This window comes from Lepisma saccharinum, chromosome 20, assembly GCF_977018435.1.
Source record: "Lepisma saccharinum chromosome 20, izLepSacc3.1, whole genome shotgun sequence".
NCBI classification, from domain to species: Eukaryota; Metazoa; Arthropoda; class Insecta; order Zygentoma; family Lepismatidae; genus Lepisma; species Lepisma saccharinum.
In genome coordinates, this window is record NC_139248.1 from 1,999,203 (window position 1) to 2,018,609 (window position 19,407).

General features: G+C 41.0%; 2 protein-coding genes across 2 annotated transcripts in view; both read right to left on the reverse strand.

The window, feature by feature from the left end:
* Positions 1–18,514, reverse strand: part of LOC146003667 (uncharacterized) — a 123,799-nt gene extending 105,285 nt beyond the window's left edge. Inside the window, exon 1 of the mRNA XM_083142024.1 lies at positions 18,418–18,514. The gene's annotated coding sequence lies outside the window, so the exon portion shown is untranslated. The remainder of the gene's footprint in view (positions 1–18,417) is intronic.
* On the reverse strand, positions 12,520–13,356 carry LOC146003775 (uncharacterized). The gene has a single exon (XM_083142187.1). It carries the CDS (start codon positions 13,354–13,356, stop codon positions 12,520–12,522), a length of 837 nt encoding a protein of 278 aa, XP_082998313.1.
* Positions 18,515–19,407: the final 893 nt, after the last annotated feature.

A 19,407-nucleotide genomic window follows, 5' to 3' on the forward strand; every position in this document is an offset into this window, starting at 1 on the left:
CCCATGCATTATTACGTTATTAATTCTGAACATTTAAAAATATACAGGCTATTTTATAAATAAATTAAATAATAAAAGGAATTAATTTGTTGCTTTTGTATGCATCAGACACAGTGGCAAGGATTAGGGGAGAAAGGAGCAGTTGCCCCCACACAAGGCGTCTTAATGCTAAACCTTGTCTACTAAGTCACCTTCCCTTGCTCCTTAGTTTTGGTTCTCAATCGCCGCCACTGGTCAGACACTTCTAAATTACCAAACTAACTCCTTTAGCAATTGGTTCAAAATGTTAGTAAATTACAAGATACGTTGTAGTTGAGGTTACTTTACTATGTATAAAAATTCTGTTTACTTTTTATTCACATTCACATTTCATATATACACATTAATTTTACTTTCATTCTGAATGTATTTTTCTTGGTGTAGATCTGTTAAGGATCTCTTGAGTGACAGTGACACAAACAGAGAGAGAGGCATTCAGACTGAGGCTCTGTCCGAAAGGTACGAAGTATGTACTTGAAGCATGCTTTTGGCGGAAGTGACGTCACCTAGCACAGTTCGAAAGGAGTACGCAAGTGCATATCTCGCAGTGCAGATGGAAGCTGACTCGCTCACGTGATTTCCACACTCGTTGTTCGTTTGTTTCAAATCGCGGAGGTAGAAAGCCAGCAACACGGTCTTGCACCTTTCGGACACGGCCTCTGTCTGCATTGAGGCCAGAGATTACTTAGAGATACTTAGCACTTATCTTTTGAATTAAGGCTTAGGCACATTGCTTAAATCCCAATTAAGGCTAGGTTTTGGATGCATTTTCATCTGTGCTCTTCGTCGTCGCCTTGTAATGAAGGGGTCCCGGGTTCGATTCCTGGTGGAGGCGCATAGTGGTTCGGATCCCACTTTAAACTGTAGGAACAGTCCCGATTAGCCTTACTGTGCATAAAGTGAACTTAAAACACCAAATCAATCAATCAATCAATCAAAACCATCTGTGATCAATTAGATGTTCAAAAGAAGTCAAAGGAAGCACCTTTGAAGGGCATTTGTTGTCGATTTTGCTGGGTATTGCATTTTTGGGAGGGTTTCATAGCATTTTAGTGCATTTCAAATATTTTTAAGAACATTATCTTACTTTTTATGTTTTTACTGGAGAATGGACATTTCTCAATGTTTTTCTTTGTTTTCTTTAAAAGCAACTCATTTGTTTCTATCCGGTACGAAAGTTTCAGAATAACAGCTTTGATTCCAGGAAATCTGGTGAATTTTCATGCTTATCAAGATATTCTACTCTTGTTTCTAGCCTAATTTTTAATGATTCTATTATTTTTTGTATTAAATACGGGACCTAGTGAAAATAGTGACAAGTGACCCAATAAAAGTTCGTGGGAAAGTGAGAAAGTAAGTAGCCGAAGAAACCCATTCTGGTTTCGAACAAAATACGTAATCGTAGAAAATCTTTATGCTAGAGAACCATCAGGGAATTTGCAGGGTGGTGACGTAGTTTATTTGCAAATACGATCCTTATATTGTTCGCAATGTAGAACTAGTGAAATGAACATGTCAGTGTGTTATAAAAGAGCCTTCCGAAACATTTACGGAGCACTTTTTGTGATTTGCAGGGAAGATGGAATTTCCCAAGATTCCAGACCTCGTGGCAGCATCATCACGTAGACCCACATCACCACCTCAGCTACCAACAAGGAATCTTAGTCCACCAATCCTCAGGGGCTTCAGTCTGGTTAGTGCCTTCCCATATCTACTTCCCTTTCCATTTGGCATACCTCGACACTAATATTGTGAGGTGACTTTTTCATTGCAATCAGGGCCTGCAATATACATGGGGCCTGTAATCAAAATTAACATACAACAATGTACCTTAAGAACGGAACAAACTTGTTCCATCTGTATATTATGCAGTTGTAGAAGTGTTTTAAACACATGTAAGAAAAAAGTGTGTTCTAAAAGTTTAAAATGTGATGTTTTAAATATGTCGACTCCTGCTGGGGGCTCCAACTTTGTGCATGTGTGTGTGTTACAAAAATTAAAATGATTTGTAAGCTATATATACAGTTTCCAGCATATTAATAATATTCATTGTATAATAGCCTACATTAACCACATACACATGTGTGTTCAATTACTGTGTCATTAAATTTTCATGCCGGCCCCCGTGGCGGAGTGGTTAGCACAACGCGCTGCGACGCCAGGGGTCCCGGGTTCGAATCCTGGCATGGACATGAACGTTTGTTATGTCTGTTCATCAATTTCATCATATCATCACTCATCCCCATCTTCGCAAATTAGCCAAAAGTGGCACAAAAAGCGAAGTAAAATAAATCAAATCAAAATTAAATTTTCATGAATATGTAGCAAGGCTGAGCCGATACCGATGTCGATGTATCGCTATCGGAAAGTATCGATTGGAATTTATTTACCGATACCCGGCCGTTAGTTTCCCGGTATTTTGTTTTTTTTACGTCGTCCACGAAAATGCCGCGCGACACCTGGACATATCCTGGAAATTATGCAAACTTCCAAGTGTCTTCATATTTTGCACCAGTTTTGTGGGAAAACAGTGAATTTTGCGATAACATGTAATTTAATATTCCGATCTAATTCGTGAATATTTTCAAACAAAATGTTGCTAAATTGATTAATATAATTGGAGTGGGATTCTTACACACTAATATTAATCAGTAGAGACCGGATGTTTAGGCACTCAAAACATATAAAATAGGCAGGCAAATAAGCACTTATAATTTTCAAAATAGGCAGTAAAATAGGCATTAAAATACAAATAGGCAATAAAAAAGGCAATGAAATTTAACTCAAAATAATGAAGATCGACATACAAAAAGAATAGGTGTTTAAAAATATAGAGACATACCTGTACATTCTTTATAGTTGCTTAAAATAAACCAGGAGCTCATCATTAGAGACAGCAGTTCAATATTGTACTTAATAAATCACTGCAAACAGGAGTCACGCAAGGCCAAAATTTTTCATTGAATAATGGCTACACACAATATTCTGACAAAATAAATTGTTGGCTACTTCCAAACAGTACGCAAATTATTTAAATATACACTTTATTATTATTTCAGTTAAAAAATTTACACTATATTCCACACAGCAGTTCGAATTAAGAAACTGTTTAAATGCATTTCACGTTTGTATTGTATGGTTTGGCAGTCTCTGAATAAGAAGCACGGTTGCACATCACAAAAACGTATTTCTTCAGGTGATCAACTGACAAGTTATGTCTGCGATCGGACAACACATTTTTTAGAATTTAAAAAGATCTTTCAACCTCCACAGATGTTACCGGAGCATACTTAAAGCACGCGAGAACATGTGGATCTAACTCAGTTTGTATGTATTCACCTTTCAGAACTTGTTGAATTGCCCTTAATATGTCTAAATCCTTATTAGCTGCATAACTCGCTGACATTTCTCACGAACAGCCTGACCTTTAGCACCTGATACAGCACAAATTTGGTCAACTGGAGAATGAAAACGGTCCATAGAATTTATCAGTGTTTCACTTCTCTCTTCCAGTAATGTTACTGTGTTTGGCAAATTTGAATAATGGGTGGTGGTGAATCCTAAGTCGTTTCGCACAACAGAATTGTTCAAAAGACGCCAATTGATGTTGCATCATCTTCAGATAGGGAATTAATTACTTCAGCCACATTCTGATAGTTGGTCGCGTAATGTACTGCAGCACATATCCAAGTACCCCATCTAGTTAGTATTGGCTGTGGAGGCAAAGCAAGTTCAGGAGCTGTTTCATTAAACAAAAGAACCCGGGATGGTGCTTTAAGGAATGTTTTCTTAGCATTGGAAATAAAAGAGTCAACTTCGGGAAATGAAACACGAATATCCTCTGCAACTCGATGGAGAGCATGCGCGAGACATGTTATGTGCAGCATAGCGGGGAAAATAACTTTAAGGGCCGTTGCTGCTTTGTTCTATATGGCGCTGCATCTGTTACAAACAAAAGCACATCTTCATGCTTAACACCATCCGGAAATTGTATGCACCGAGTTCAGTCACGTCCCAATTTTAAAGAAAATGCCTAAAATAGGCAATATCTGGCATTTATGAAATAATATAGGCAATATCGTATGAAATAGGCAAAATAGGCAAAATTAAATTGCCTTTAAATGAAGATAATCCCTCCCCCCTGGCCTTCGCAACATTCGTTTTCATCAAATCTCTAACAGGAAAGAATAGGCATTTTGCCTAACATCCGGTCTCTATTAATCAGTATTTTGAACAAATTTTAATTGTTACAATATCCTCCAAACGACAAGGGAGCAAGGGGGAGTTCCATGGGACCAGTGCCGGTTAAACAACCTCCCTGGGTATAGCGATATTTTTTGGTATACAACATAGACCGATATCTAAGAGTCGTCTTTTCCACCTTTCACAGGGGCATCTCTACAAATACTCCGTAGCACTCCAAAAGTACCTGGCGGCGCCAGAGAATATATATCAGCAAGTATCTGGGCCACATAACGCGTTATCAGATACTCCGCAGAATCAAAGCCATGTACAAAATCGTCCGCAAGACGTTCACCACGGAGAGAAAGAGGGCAAGATACATGCTTGTTCTTTACGGAGAAGACGAAATTACCCAAAGGACAAGGCAACTGCTTGACGAGAGCTTAGAGCAAGACAATCTCATTGTCCACTCTTTCCCACGGTCTCATTCCATTGTGCACGAAATGGCCATTGCAACGGCGGGTGCAGTTGTTCGGTTCGACCTCCTGAAGATACGCTGCGAACGAAGGTAAGGACGTGGTTTATCCTCCCCACGCGGTTATTGATTTTGAGGGGTTCCATTATCACCTTTTCCTCCAATCATTGTGCTGCATCCAGTGGCGTACGCAAGGGGGGGGTTACCGGGTTTAACCCCCCCCCCCTTGAGCTTTTGGAATATTATGGAAAATGCTGTAGAAAAAAATTTTAAATGGCTAATTTATCACAGTCAAAGATCTGCGACAGTAATAATAATAATAATAGTAATTTGAATTATTATTCCCATGCAGAATGAAGAAAAACACAACATTCCAAACACAATCTAAGCGGCCGCAAAGTTCAATTTTGCATATTTTTTTATTTTTTTTTTGCAAAAAGTCGCGCAGTGACTCTCGCGAGAATTGTGAAAATTCCTTGCTTCGTCCTTATTGCAAACGTTCTTCCCGGTACTGATTTCACATCCCCTTGTGAACTCTCAAGTGATGCTGAGTCTACATCCACATCATTAAATAATGTTGAAGAAGTGCTTTGTGAATCACCTAGAAGTGATAAATGTGTTGGAATGTCTATAAACTTACTTTTCAACGAAAACATAGACTCAGTGGAATTTAGCAACATGTATTATCGCACTTCATCATCATCCTGGGCGAGTTCCATAGGTAAAGGTAATGTAAATTCCCCCGTGCATATAGCACCGTGCCATGAAGGCACACATAGTGGTGTGGTGGGTCCCAAAGATCCTCGATCTCGAACTATTTTGCAGGTGATGTGATCAGCACCATGCTCCGGCAGCCTTCATCCCCCAAGGTTGCTCTCAGGTACCCATTGCTATGAGGCTGGGTGCGGAGACAAGGCTGGATAAATTGCAACCAATTCCGGGAATCGAACCCGGATCTCCCACGAGGTTGTCAGATTAGACCACCGCGGCTCCTTGAATGAGTTTCATATTTCGATTATTTCAATAAATTTAATATATTTGCTTGTTTTTATGGATTTTCTTCACACTTAAAATGTCTCACTTATCATATACAAATAACGTTGACTAGACAATTATTTTGAAACAAAAGAAATGTAATTTTGTTCTATTTCTTTCATAAATAGCAGCTGCATTAGTATTAATTATTAGTAGTAATTAAACTAATTAATTAATTAATTATAAAAATATTAATTTATTATTATTATTAATATTATTAATTAAAGTATAATAAAACAATGGTAATGTGAATTTGTAGAAAGTTTTCGAAATAACACCCCCCTTGATGAAATCCTGCGTACGCTACTGGCTGCATCATTATTGCATTCGCGGTTGCTAATCCCTGATACTACAACATTTATAACATAAACACTAACCCAAGTAATGCCTACCACCTGGTGGACTGTAATGGAACTAAAATCAACAGAATGTCTACACACGCACAAATGCAGCTTGAAATACTAAACGTCCAGTCAAGTTATCTTTAATAGTTTATCTGTTATTAACATTCACAGACAATGGCGGCGATTAGGCGGTGGGGCGAGTGGGGGCAGTTGCCCCCCACTTTTCGCCACTTTTGCCCCCGCACTATGCTAAATCTTATGTACAAAGGGAAATGTACTGTCTTTGCCCCCCCCCCCCCCAATTTTGGAACCCAGTCGCCACCACTGTTCACAGAGTGAAAACACACTATATTTGAATATTAATTTGCGTGTGTATAATGTTGAAGGTTAGCTTTAAAACTTATGCTTTCTTCCAGCTGGCCATGCTTGCAATGGAACAGGTCAACAACCGTAATAATACGGACAGATATCAGCGGCTCCCACGTATCCATCCCGAGATGCTGGGGATACCGAGGTTACCAGTTCAGTACGAAACGCGGGAAGTCGATTTGCAGTCCATAAGGTAAGTCACAGTAAGTGCTGTAGCCTTAAAATCTTAGAGGTTCCCATTAACGCCTCTGGAACCAACGACGGAAGGAGACAGACAACCTCCCCAAGCTGCACCAGCGCAAGGAGCAGAAGGTTCCTGCTTTGAAGAACGCTACCGAGGACACGGAATCCACCACCTCATCCAGCGTGATTGTTGTCACCGACATAAAAAGGTAACATCCAACGCACATCCCAGAAGTTCCAATGGACTCGGTGCTCGACATGGTACGTTGTATATTCAATATCTGCGCGCAGTTCCCACCAATCCCTACAGATGTAGTTATCATCAACAGAGAACCGGCTCGCTGAGATCAGAGCTCTTCAATGTGTATTCCTTGGATCTCGAACAACCTGCAATCCATTCAACCACTTGATTTCTCCCTCCCTGCAGGAGACATTTCCTTGCCGATTCTTGTACGTATGTGCTTCCTGCGATCCCAGAGGCTGGAGACCCAAAAGGAAAGGCCGTTTTTTCCAGGTTGCGGAGCTTTTGCTGCTGCTTGCGGGACGTAAGCAGCAATTAGTACGCGTACAGAATCATCGCAACGGAACATTCGTTTCCACTAAAAAATCTCTGTTATTTCTTAGTCCTCGACCAAATTACAGATTTATGTTAATTCATTTTCTTAACATTGCCACGGATAAATCCAACGCCAAGATGAAGTGGAATATGCATCCCAGTTGCAAAAAAAAAAAAAAAAAAAAAGGAACGTACGAGAATGGAAGCAGATTGGTTACGCTCAAGCAACGCTCAGGTTACTGCCCCCTCAAGCTCCGCACACGTTCAAAGGGTATCCACACTAGCGGTCAAGCTTCACTGCGGTCAAGGTAGGATCAACGTGAGTCTGGTCTGTATACAAAGCCTGCCGATTGTGCTAACTACATTGTTTACAGGGATTTTCAACGACGAGCTTTTCTGTAACAGCACTGCCATTAATTCGAAGAAAATAAACAAGAAAAAAATTGCGAAAATGGGAATTGATTGATTTGGTTGATTTACTTCGCTTTTCTGTCAGTTTTGACTAATTGCGAGGTTGAGGATGCGTTGAGATATGACGAAATGGATGAAGGGACATCTCAGAGATCAGCCATGCCCAGGCCGGGATTCGAATTCGGAGCACCTGGCGTCGTAGCGCGTTGTGCTAACCACTCGGCCACGGATTTAGTTTATTTTACTCTCTTTTTGTTCCACTTTTGGCTAATTTGCGAAGATGGGGATGAGTAATGATATCATGAAATTGATGAATGGATACTCACAAACACTCGTGCCCAATCCGGGATTCGAACCCGGGACCATTCAGCCACGGAGGTCGGCTATTAAAATATAATACTGTTTATTGATATACTCTCGGTTTGAAATCGGCAAACGTTTATTTGTAGCTACAATGTGCAAAACTGTAAATGTCAACAGTGGTAAACACTACTTTGTCGGTCTAGGTTTGACATGAACATTTTCGGCCTCATTGTTTCATATCGACATTGTTGACCATTTATTTTATCAGAAAATTTCCGATACAACATGTGACAGATAAACATCAGGTTCTAAGCCTAATTTCAAGGACCCGGTTGTTACGCACATATTTTGACCGATGTTTTACAAACAGAATTGAGAGGAAAATATTTTGGGATTTTTTTGCGTCAATCAATTTAATCAATACTCGCCTTTCTCTGTGTTTCAATAGGTCTTTGACTTCAGCCCGATCATCTTCTATGCACAAAACTGGGTTACGTATCCTCTGCAACGGCTTGAAGACTGCTACTTAACGATGGGTTGAGCGTTACACACGTTCACATGAACGATGAAGCTTCGGAAAGTCAAGCTGCGCCTCTTCACGCTCCAGTCAAATATTCATTCCACCTGATCGTGACCGAAGTGCGAGCTGAGCATGATCGAAGCGAATCTTGACCGGACTGTCAGATGTGAATGCTTCTATTTAAAAATCATTCAACAATATTTGACCGCACCGTGAGGGGAGGGTGATCTGAGCGTTACTTGAGCGTAGATGTGAATCAAGCTTCAGATGCACGGTGTATATTCGAGTGCTCAATTTGTGTAGTGACTTCTTTTGCATGCATTTTGGATCTTACTGTAGGGTTGCTGGTTCAGCAGAAGCGTAGTGTTAGATTAGTAGAAGAAAGACGTGCTCCAGGTGAAATTTGAAACATGGAAGGAAAAGCTGTCACGTTTGTAGTATGCTAGAATCGTTGCTTTAAAGCATGGTTTGAGAAGAGGATACTGTTCTGTTATATCTTAAATGAAGCCAATAAAAAGTTCCTTATTAGAGTTTTGACACATGGAATCTGTTAATTTCATTTCTTTTATCACTCGTGTATTTTGTAAGGTTCTTAATGCTATGCTGACTTGCAGAAAGACAATACAGGCTCCGATGGAGTTTTGTACACTTCTCCACATATTACCTGACCGCCCTGAAAAGATTCTCTAAGTCCATAAGTCGTTAATGTGATAACATTGCTCTTGAGCACAAGCAGAGAGTAGGCTACTTACTGACTTGAGTGGAACATTCGTACTTTAAATTGTTAATCAGTCATAGTAGGCTGTGAAATAAATCTCATATTTTAATCGCATACCTTGAAACGCCAGCGTGAAAGGAAAAGTTGAACAGCTGAGCAGATAAGAACATTAATCGAACTTCACATTTAATTTATTTTACAATGATTTTGAAACAAAATTATTTCATTTAATTACTACAGTTCATGTTACTAATATAATTGCCACACTAAAAAGAAACTGTAAGGAGTTGGATTCGTACCCGCGACGTCCTATTCTTTAGGGGTAAAAAAGAAGTTAATTCATGAGCATTTTAACTACCAACTGCTCTACAACGTCGCTGGGAGCAAATCTCTTGAATCATGTAGGTAGATGATTGTGCAAGCTTCCCCCTTTCTTGCGTTACGATCAGATTTTCGCTGCAGATTCTGGGAAATATTAATTTTTGCCCATTGCACAGTTCATTACAAAGTTTTATTAAATATATTTAGCCTAAACTAATCGTAAAGTAACGATAGTATAAGCCGGAGACGGATTTCTTAAAATTTACAGGAGAAAAGACGAGAAAGTACTTACGGAATTGCGTTCTTGAGGACGTTCTGAAGCCGGGGAAATTGTTTTTTAGAATCGTGCAACGTATTTTGCCTGTAAATAAGGTATTTTTCGTCAATCATGCATCTCCGTTGTACGATAGCTCGTGCCGCCATTACCGTCGACTACGTGAATCAAATGTTCCGTGCGTTCGGTTATGTAACCCCCTCACAGTGTAGCAACCACGCGGAAGTTTGACAAGATGACGTGTGAGCGGGTTTTTTTCCAATGTAAGGTAAGACTCTAGTTTACGTCCTTTTCCTAAGGAATACGTGTCATATATCGTTGGAAAGTGTATTTTATAAGGAATTCAACAAAGTAAATCCCAAAGCGAGCAAAAATTTCCTGAAGGAGTAACTCGCGAAAAACCGATGTTGTCCGGATATGCGCAATTGAACGTACTGAGGATTTTTTAGATGATGAAGCACATATTTAGGGGTGAAATGAGTACTAATGGAACCTAACCTAACAGGCCTAACCTAACATCGTAGGCATACCTCGACCCCGTGAATGGATAGTGGGGCTATCGTGAACAGAAAGTGTAAAAAGAAAAAGGTACTGTTTGCGTTCCGGACCGTACAGGACCAAAACTGAATGTAGAACCTGTCCGGCTGTGAAGGACCAGAAATGAATGATGATTCAAACCGGTAGGATCTAAATGTAAGTGAAATTGTAGGTACCACTTACATCTCTCTGGTATGGATTGTGTCGCTACAGGGCAAAGTTCACCGCGATCCTCTTGGTAGTTGTAAAGAAAACACAGGCACACACACTGATAACTATATGTATTATAAGGTATATGCACATAACACTTGATTACACTTCCCATGCACTCCTGTCTAGGGAAAACTGTTTACACGAAGTTGCATCTGGTGTTACAACAACGCGCCACTAATGAAACGTAGCCACGTTGGGCTTACGGTATCCATAATTGTCCGCGACGGTTTCTGGCTGTGTCCCGAGTGGCCTCTCTACGCACACTGGCTGGAAGTAACTACCGCGCTAAAATGGCGGCAACTAGACACCGCGCTAAGATTGAATTAGCCAATGGGAGTGCAGGTTACTTAAGGCATTTAAAATACACAAATAAACAATTGAAGCTATATGCAATATAAAATATATAAAGAAAGAATAAACATGGTTACTTTTATAGATAAATCTCCAACATACTCCCCCCCGTTGGAATGTTCACATCCAACCTAACACTAGGGGATACATTGTCAATGTTTTAGCTCATGGAGCGTCTTCTTCCCAATGTGGTAAAGGCACAATTTTGTTTAATGCTCTCTTGTAGACTCCGTCTCTAGTACGAACGGTGACTACGCGCACTAGGTTATCCCTTCCCGGAAACACTTCTTGGACGACGCCGACTCTCCACGAGAGTGGTGGAATATTGTCCTCCTTCAATAGCACTGGTGTGCCAGGCTTCAAATTCGACTGAACGGCTGTCCATTTCTGTCGCTGCTGCAGACTATGCAGGTAGTCCTGAGACCACTTCCTCCATACTCGCTGCTGGAACTGCTGTATGCGCTGCCATCTGGATAATCTGTTGGCAGCCAGATCTGTAATGTTTGGTTCAGGAAATGAGGTTAGAGGACCTCCAATAAGAAAATGACCAGGGGTAATGTAGCTGAATTCATCATGAGAATCAGGGAGTGTGGAAAGAGGACGGGAGTTGAGGCAGGCCTCTATTTGGCATAGCAGAGTTACTAGTTCTTCGTATGTTAGCACGGCGTTTCCTGCTACTCTGCGAAGATGGTATTTCATAGACTTCACTGCACTTTCAAAAATCCCGCCGAATGATGGACTGCGTGGTGGAGAATACTTCCATTGGAAATTCTCTTCTGCTGCAAATCTGTTGATGTCCTTGCTGAACTCTTGTGATTGAAAGAGTTTACGTAATTCCTGCAATTCATTTTTAGCACCATGGAACGTCGTAGCATTGTCGCTAAAAATACTTGCACACTTTCCTCTTCTCGCGGTGAAGCGTAGTAGAGCTGCGATGAAGGCTTGTGATGTCGAGTCTGAGACAATCTCTAGATGAATTGCCCTTGTGGCAAGACAAGTGAAACTGCAATGTAGCATTTTCTTGTGGATCTGCTTCTTGCGGCTCCGGTCTTGATGTGGTATGGCCCTGCGTAATCAACGCCTACGTGATGGAATGCCTTGCTGGGTCTCACTCTACTGGAGGGTAACTGCCCCATCAGCTGCTGGGCGGCTGAAGCCTTCAAACGATAGCATATGTTGCACTGGTGAATGATCTGTTTGACCACCTGTCGTATGCGAGGTATCCAGTATTTCTCACGAAGTGATGATATGAGAAGCTGTGGACCAGCATGTATAAGTCTCTTGTGTTCTGATGCTATCAGAATTTTCGCGAAATGACTCTTCGGATGAAGAATAATTTGATGTTTGCTTTGAAACTCCAATTCACTGTTTTCCAATCTTCCTCCGACACGAATTACTTTTTCATTGTCGAGAAATGGATGAAGGTTCCTCAAAATGCTTTTGTTGTGTACTTGCTGCTTGTCAGACAAATCCTTGATTTCCTGAGAGAAGAATGCACGTTGTGTTATCTTGATGCAGGCAAGTGTGGCGCCTTGAATTTCAAAGGTGGTAAGCTCTTCACTCCTTTTCTCTCTTGAGTTTCTGCAATTGCTGATGAACCTTTTGCAGAGTGACACTACTCTCAGTAGCTTGGATAAACTTGAATATCTACATATAATTTCTTCTTCAGTTGTTACATGAGTGACCAATTAGGTAGCTGCTACCTTACGCTGCTCTGGAATAGTGTTGTCGTCTGGACTGAATGCTAAAATCGAGGATGGCCACTGTGTCTCGTCTTGTTGGAGCCAGGTGGGTCCGTGCCACCAAAGCTGAAGTGATCTGATAGTTTTTGCATCGACTCCTCGTGAGATCAGATCTGCAGGATTGTCTTTTGACGGAACGTGCTTCCAATCACTGACTTGTGTGAGTTCCTGTACCATAGCAACCCGGTTGGCAACAAAAGGTTTCCATTTACTGGCTGGTGACGCCAGCCAAGCTAGGACGATTTTTGAGTCGGTCCATAGGTGAATGGTGTCTATACATAGACGCAGTATGGACAATGCTTTGTGTACCAGTTTGGCTAGTAGAACTGCCGCACATAATTCCAAACGTGGAAGAGTGGTTCTCTTCACCGGAGCCACCTTGGACTTTGAACACAATAAGTTCACACTTATGTGACCCTCTGAATCAATTGATCTTACGAAGAGAACACTGCCATAGTTTCTCTCTGATGCATCAGAGAAACCGTGAATTTGAACTTTATGGATGTCTCCTGGAGCCAAAACGAAGCGTGGTACTTTTACTTCGTTAATACATGTGAGCTGCGAATGAAGACGAAGCCATGTTTTCTGCAAATCTATAGGAAGCGGATCATCCCATCCTACATTGTGGAGCCATAACTGCTGCAGGAATGACTTGTATGTTATCACCACTGGCGATATTAGTCCGATTGGATCGAACACTTGTGCAATTATGCTGGCAACTTGGCGCTTTGAGAAGATCTTCAACGAGCCTACATCCACTGTTGTGGCGACCTTGCTGTCCATAAGAAATTCGTCCGTGGATGGGCGCCATGAAATTCCCAATGTTTTTGTGCCTTCTGTGTCGAATTGCACTAGATCCTGTACTGCCTTCAATTCTTCTGGAATAGATTGCAACACTGCCTTGCTATTGGAGCACCATTTACGTAGATTGAATCCTCCCTTCTGGAGTAATTCTGTGAGACTTTCACGCAGCTTTATTGCACCTTCAATGCAATGATTTCCTCCCAGAAAATCGTCAACGTAGAAGTCATGTGTCAAGACATGAGTGGCTACTGTGAAATTTGATGATTCATCTTCTGCCAACTGCTTGAGGCATCTTGTGGCCAAGAATGAACTTGAAGTTAATCCATAAGTGACTGTGTTCAAACTGTAAACATGGATTGGTTCGTCACGTGATGCTCTCCATAAGATGCATTGAAGTGGTCTGTCTTCTGAATGCATGTTAATTTGCCTATACATTTTAGCCGTGTCTGCAGTCAGTGCGATTTTGTGACTACGAAATCTGAGCAGGATTGAAAACAATTCTTCTTGTATCGTGGGACCAATCATTTGTATACTGTTCAACGATTCCCCCGTAGTTGTGGGCGAGCTTCCATCAAAAACCACTCTTAAACGTGTAGGTTTGCTTGATTCCTTGATCACACAGTGATGTGGAATGTAGTACCTTGTCTCCTTGTCTCTGGATACATCTTCCAATGTCCCAATTGGTTGCATGTGTTTGAGTTGTTGGTACTCGACCATGAATTCTGTGTACTCTCTTTTCAATTCCATGTTCCGATCAAGTCTTCTTTCTAATTGGTTAAATCGTGAAATCGCTGTTTGCAGAGAATCCCCAAGAACGGATCTGTCCTTCTTCAAGGGTAGTTTGACTGTGTATCGACCTTCTCGATCACGAGATGTAGTTTCCTGGAAATGTTTTTCACAGGCGATTTCTTCTGGCGAAGGCAACTTATCATGGAATTCCTCCAAATCCCAAAATCTCTGTAAATGGAAATTGACTGTATCTTCTGTGCGAACAAAGAATGACTTCGAAGGTCCGTTCGTAGATGGTGCATTGGGAATCCTTCCTGCTACAATCCACCCAAATTCAGTGTTTTGCAACGCTGGATAGTTTCCTGTTCTTGAAAGTTTTTCTGGCTTGAGAATCGTGTAGAACACATCTGCAGACAGAAGTAGGTCAATGTTGCCAGGTGTATGGAAGCTAGGATCTGCTAAATGTATGTCACTCGGAATTCCCCATGTGGAAGTTTCGAGCCTCTGCGCTGGCATCGAACCTGTGATGTTTGGCAAGATGGAACAAGATATATCCATGGTGAATCCACTTATGCTGGATTTAATCTGCGTCTCCATGGTGTGAAAGGCTTGCACTGTAGCTTCATTTATCCCTTGGATTGGAATTCGGCGTTTTTGTTTCTTGATACGTAGCTGCTGAGCAAGATGCTCTGTCATAATGTTACTCTGCGAGGCTCCAAAAGTGCACGACATGGGAGCCACTCGCCGTATGCGTTCTTGATTTTTATGACTGCTGTGGCTAGGAGAACTTGCGAAGTTTCTCTGTTCTTGACAGAACAATATGTTGCTTTAGTCTGGACATCATTATCCTGAAAACGAGTATCATCGCCTACTGCCGATTTACTTCTGGATTTACTGGGCTGCTTCTGTGTTTGACGTTCTCTGCTGTTCTTATCTTCATGAAGAAGGGAATTATGTTTCTCGCCGCAATACTTGCAAGATCCTGCCTTGCATCCTGACCTAAATCCCTGGTGATCTGACTGTCCAAGACAATTGAAACAGATCTGGTTTTCTCGAAGAAATTTGTACTTCTGAGCTATAGTAGCTGCTTTGAAAAAACTGCACGCAAACAGCGGATGCTTATTATTCTTCATAGTATCCTTGCAACACAGGCATGAAGGAGATACAGTAGAAACATACGATCTTGAAGGAGAAGGATGCGCAGGTTTGTAACTTTGTTGTTTGGTGTTGCCACTAAACTGTGGTTTGAATGTTAATTTTTCATTGGAAATTGGTTTGAATTTCTCTAAAGCCTTGGTTCTGTGCTCTAGAAATTGAAACAAACTGTCAAGAGTGGTGAATTCAGAATCATTAACTTCTAATTCAAAAGCTTTTCGTGTGGTGGCATCAAGCTGAGAGGTAAGATGTTGAACTAACACTATATCTGATAGTGAACTATCTCCTGCTAATAATTTTAACGCTGAGATGGAACTGATAGCTGTGTTTGTGAACGCTCGCAACTCTTCTGCGTTTTCTCTCGACACTGGTTTTATATGCAAAATATCATTGACGTGTGAAGCAGCTATGAGACGCTTGTTGTCAAAACGCTCTTGGAGTTGTTTCCACGCTACACCGTAGTTGGATGCTGTAATTGGTATGCTTTCAATGATTTGCAATGCCTCACCCTTCAATGCGACACGTAAATACTGGAATTTCTGAATATCTGAAATATCCGAATTATCATGTATGAGCGAAGAAAATGTGTCTTTGAACGATACCCACTGAGTGTAATTTCCACTGAAATGCGGAAGCTCTATTAATGGCAACTTGACTTGAGACTTGCACGAAGCCCTGTGTTCATTTTCCGCGCCGTCTGTATTTGAATGATTTCCCTCAATTAATGTTAGCATCTGCGACTTGAGATCGAAATATGAAAGTTCGATTGTCTCTCGAACTGCCGTGTGTTCATCGTCTGTGGCTTCAAATTCAATGCAATCCTGAATTTCTTCTATCTTGGGCCATAATGTGTTCAGTTGCTCCAGCCGAACCTTGATCTGTTGAACGTTCGGCGCCTCTGGATCAACACTGCTAATGTACGACTGCAATCTCGTTATTTGCCCCCTGTAGGCGGCACGTTGCTTTAGAAGATGTGCTAAGTCTGCCATGCCTCAAGGTGGGAGGGACAAGCAATGCGTATTGAAATGAAAGGAAAAAAATGAGGAAATATTGAACCAAACACTGTTGTACTCACCGATCTGGCATTCACTGGACCATCTGGGCATCTGAAATCCTGGTTAGGCTGCAACACTGCAGGTAGTCGTTGACACTGACGAGTACTGGAACAGCTGATGCACGGTCGCCATGGTGATGTCACGTCTGCACGCGTGGGCTGCTTGGTGCAACTCTCCGCGATACGTTTCTCCTCGCTCCCGCACGAAAACAAACGAAAAGCCAGTCCCGTGAAGGAACAGAAAACTGCAGTCTAAAAATAACTCAGGGACACACCACCGGTGTATGACGTCATGTCACTGGTCGCCGACTGTTCCTCACACAGCAGGAGGGGAGAAGGGAGCGGAGTGTGAAACGTCACTGACAAGCGAACAACGAGAGCGCTCTCGGTCGGGGAAGTCCCGGGCGTGTCCTTCAGCCACGTGGAAAATATCTCGCGCGCTACAACGAATGACGTAATGCTTTCAATAACTTGTAGTTACTGTACTTGAAAATAAAGTTTGCACAACACAATGTCACTAAAATCACTGATGATAACGTACCTCATGCTCAATACAAAGGAGATCGCGGCCTGCGGAGGACCAAAAATGTTTGCGTTCCGGACCGTACAGGACCAAAACTGAATGTAGAACCTGTCCGGCTGTGAAGGACCAGAAATGAATGATGATCCAAACCGGTAGGATCTAAATGTAAGTGAAATTGTAGGTACCACTTACATCTCTCTGGTATGGATTGTGTCGCTACAGGGCAAAGTTCACCGCGATCCTCTTGGTAGTTGTAAAGAAAACACAGGCACACACACTGATAACTATATGTATTATAAGGTATATGCACATAACACTTGATTACACTTCCCATGCACTCCTGTCTAGGGAAAACTGTTTACATGAAGTTGCATCTGGTGTTACAACAACGCGCCACTAATGAAACGTAGCCACGTTGGGCTTACGGTATCCATAATTGTCCGCGACGGTTTCTGGCTGTGTCCCGAGTGGCCTCTCTACGCACACTGGCTGGAAGTAACTACCGCGCTAAAATGGCGGCAACTAGACACCGCGCTAAGATTGAATTAGCCAATGGGAGTGCAGGTTACTTAAGGCATTTAAAATACACAAATAAACAATTGAAGCTATATGCAATATAAAATATATAAAGAAAGAATAAACATGGTTACTTTTATAGATAAATCTCCAACAGGTACTTACCCGAAGAGATGCCGGGTGCCGCACCACGATCGCGCACCGCGAACACAAAGAAGCAATCACCATGCAGATAAGGATGTAGAGTCTAGCCTCAATTTTCGCTTAAAAACCTTTCGTGAATAGTTTGTGTGGCATTTATCGGTTCATAAGTTTGGAAACACTGTACATCAGCTGACGATAGACAACGTGAGTCAAAATTTGCGCGCCGAATTAGCAACGACCAATAAATGATTATAATGTTAAAAATAACGCTTTTTTCATGGGGAAAAAAGTGATCCCCAGCTTGAAAAATCTTCCGCTATGCATATGAGGTAAGTAGCAATGATTTTTATTTGAAAACAAACGAGTTTAATGTGTCTCCGGCTTATACTACTGTTACCTAATCGGAATATTGACTCTCCGCGTTCGGGCTTAGCAGAGATTGCCACTACCGAGTACAGTGTTTCCAACCTCACAAAAGTTTTTCTGTTATTCAATTCAACATGAAGATGTGCAAATATTCTCTATACCATTATTCCTCATTCTTGAGTTTTCAGTTTTGTCCTCCAATAAAATGTTCGTGGCTTCATGTTATACGCATGAAGGTAAATCATTCGCCTCTTTGTTTCTCGACTAGTAAAGCGACCTGTGTAAAGTTGGCTACTCTCTGCTGGTGCTCATCCGGTATCCCATTCTACTTCCGCGCTATTTGCAAACACTGTTTGTTATGAGGAACTAAATATTTTCACGAAATTTTTTGAAATGTGCCTGAAATCGAGGGTGTAGAAAGGGATACCGGAGCCGAACAATTTCTGAACTTAGAAACATTTCAGGGCGGTCAGGCAACATTTGGAGAAGTGTACTGAGACGTACTAGCTTACTGAAGAGAACTACTTTTAAAATATAGAAAATTGACACGCACCTTTAGACTTGAGTGTAAATGTCCTAAGTTAGCTAATTTCCCACCATAGGACTTCTCATGCTTTGCTTAACACGGCAAGGAGGCACCACAACTGCTTGGATTACACTAACCTGTACGCACAAATAACAAAATCCAGATATGTTTCAATTCTTATCTTCCTCGATCTTAAGAAACCTACACACTTCCACAAATATTAAGATTTATCAAAGTTAATCGCATAAAAGCACTGAAAAATACTTAGTATGTAACTTATAAATTGTTACATTCAATATTACTTTTTTTTTCAATAAACCAATATCTTCATTATGAAGAACTTTTTCTTAGAGGTTAACATAAAGGTTGGTCGTCAACCACAAATGTTCAGAAATGCGTCATACTGTCAGGATTATTGACAAGGCCGTTACAAAAAGTAACTTTACCCGCAAAAGAATCTCGCCCACTATGCGAGTTCAATCTGCTTGGTCACACAATTGGTAGCACACGACGTAGTGATTTTGTGGTGAGAATTCAGTGCACTCTCATTCTAAACAAAAATTTATAATCTTGACCATTACCACTTCGTCTTAAACCAAATGCTATAATTGTAGTGTAACACTATAGGCCTGTTGTTCTCAGATGCATCTGCCAGTAATATTATACTTAGACCATTTGCAATTCGTGTATACAAATATTACATAGTAAATTCATGTTTTTTTCTCACGTTAAAAAAAATATTGATGCTCGTTAAGTTGTCATCTTTCACTAAGTCATTTTCTTTTTATCTCTAAATGTCCAAAAATGATGACTATCTCATTTGAGTTGATGATTCAAGTCAATAATAACGTTCGATGTCTATTTTCTCAACAGATATTTATCGATTACATGCATGTAAACAGGGTTGGCAAAATTTGTGTTTTTTTTAAAAAAGAACAAAACAAACTGTTCTTTTTGTTGAAAACATGTTTTCTTTGTTTTAAACACAGTTTTAAACATGAGTTAAAAAAACGTGTT

What these genes read in the sequence shown, in the direction of transcription:
- LOC146003775 (XM_083142187.1), bottom strand. Translation starts at nt 13,356, where the DNA reads ATGGACAGCAAGGTCGCCACAACAGTGGATGTAGGCTCGTTGAAGATC.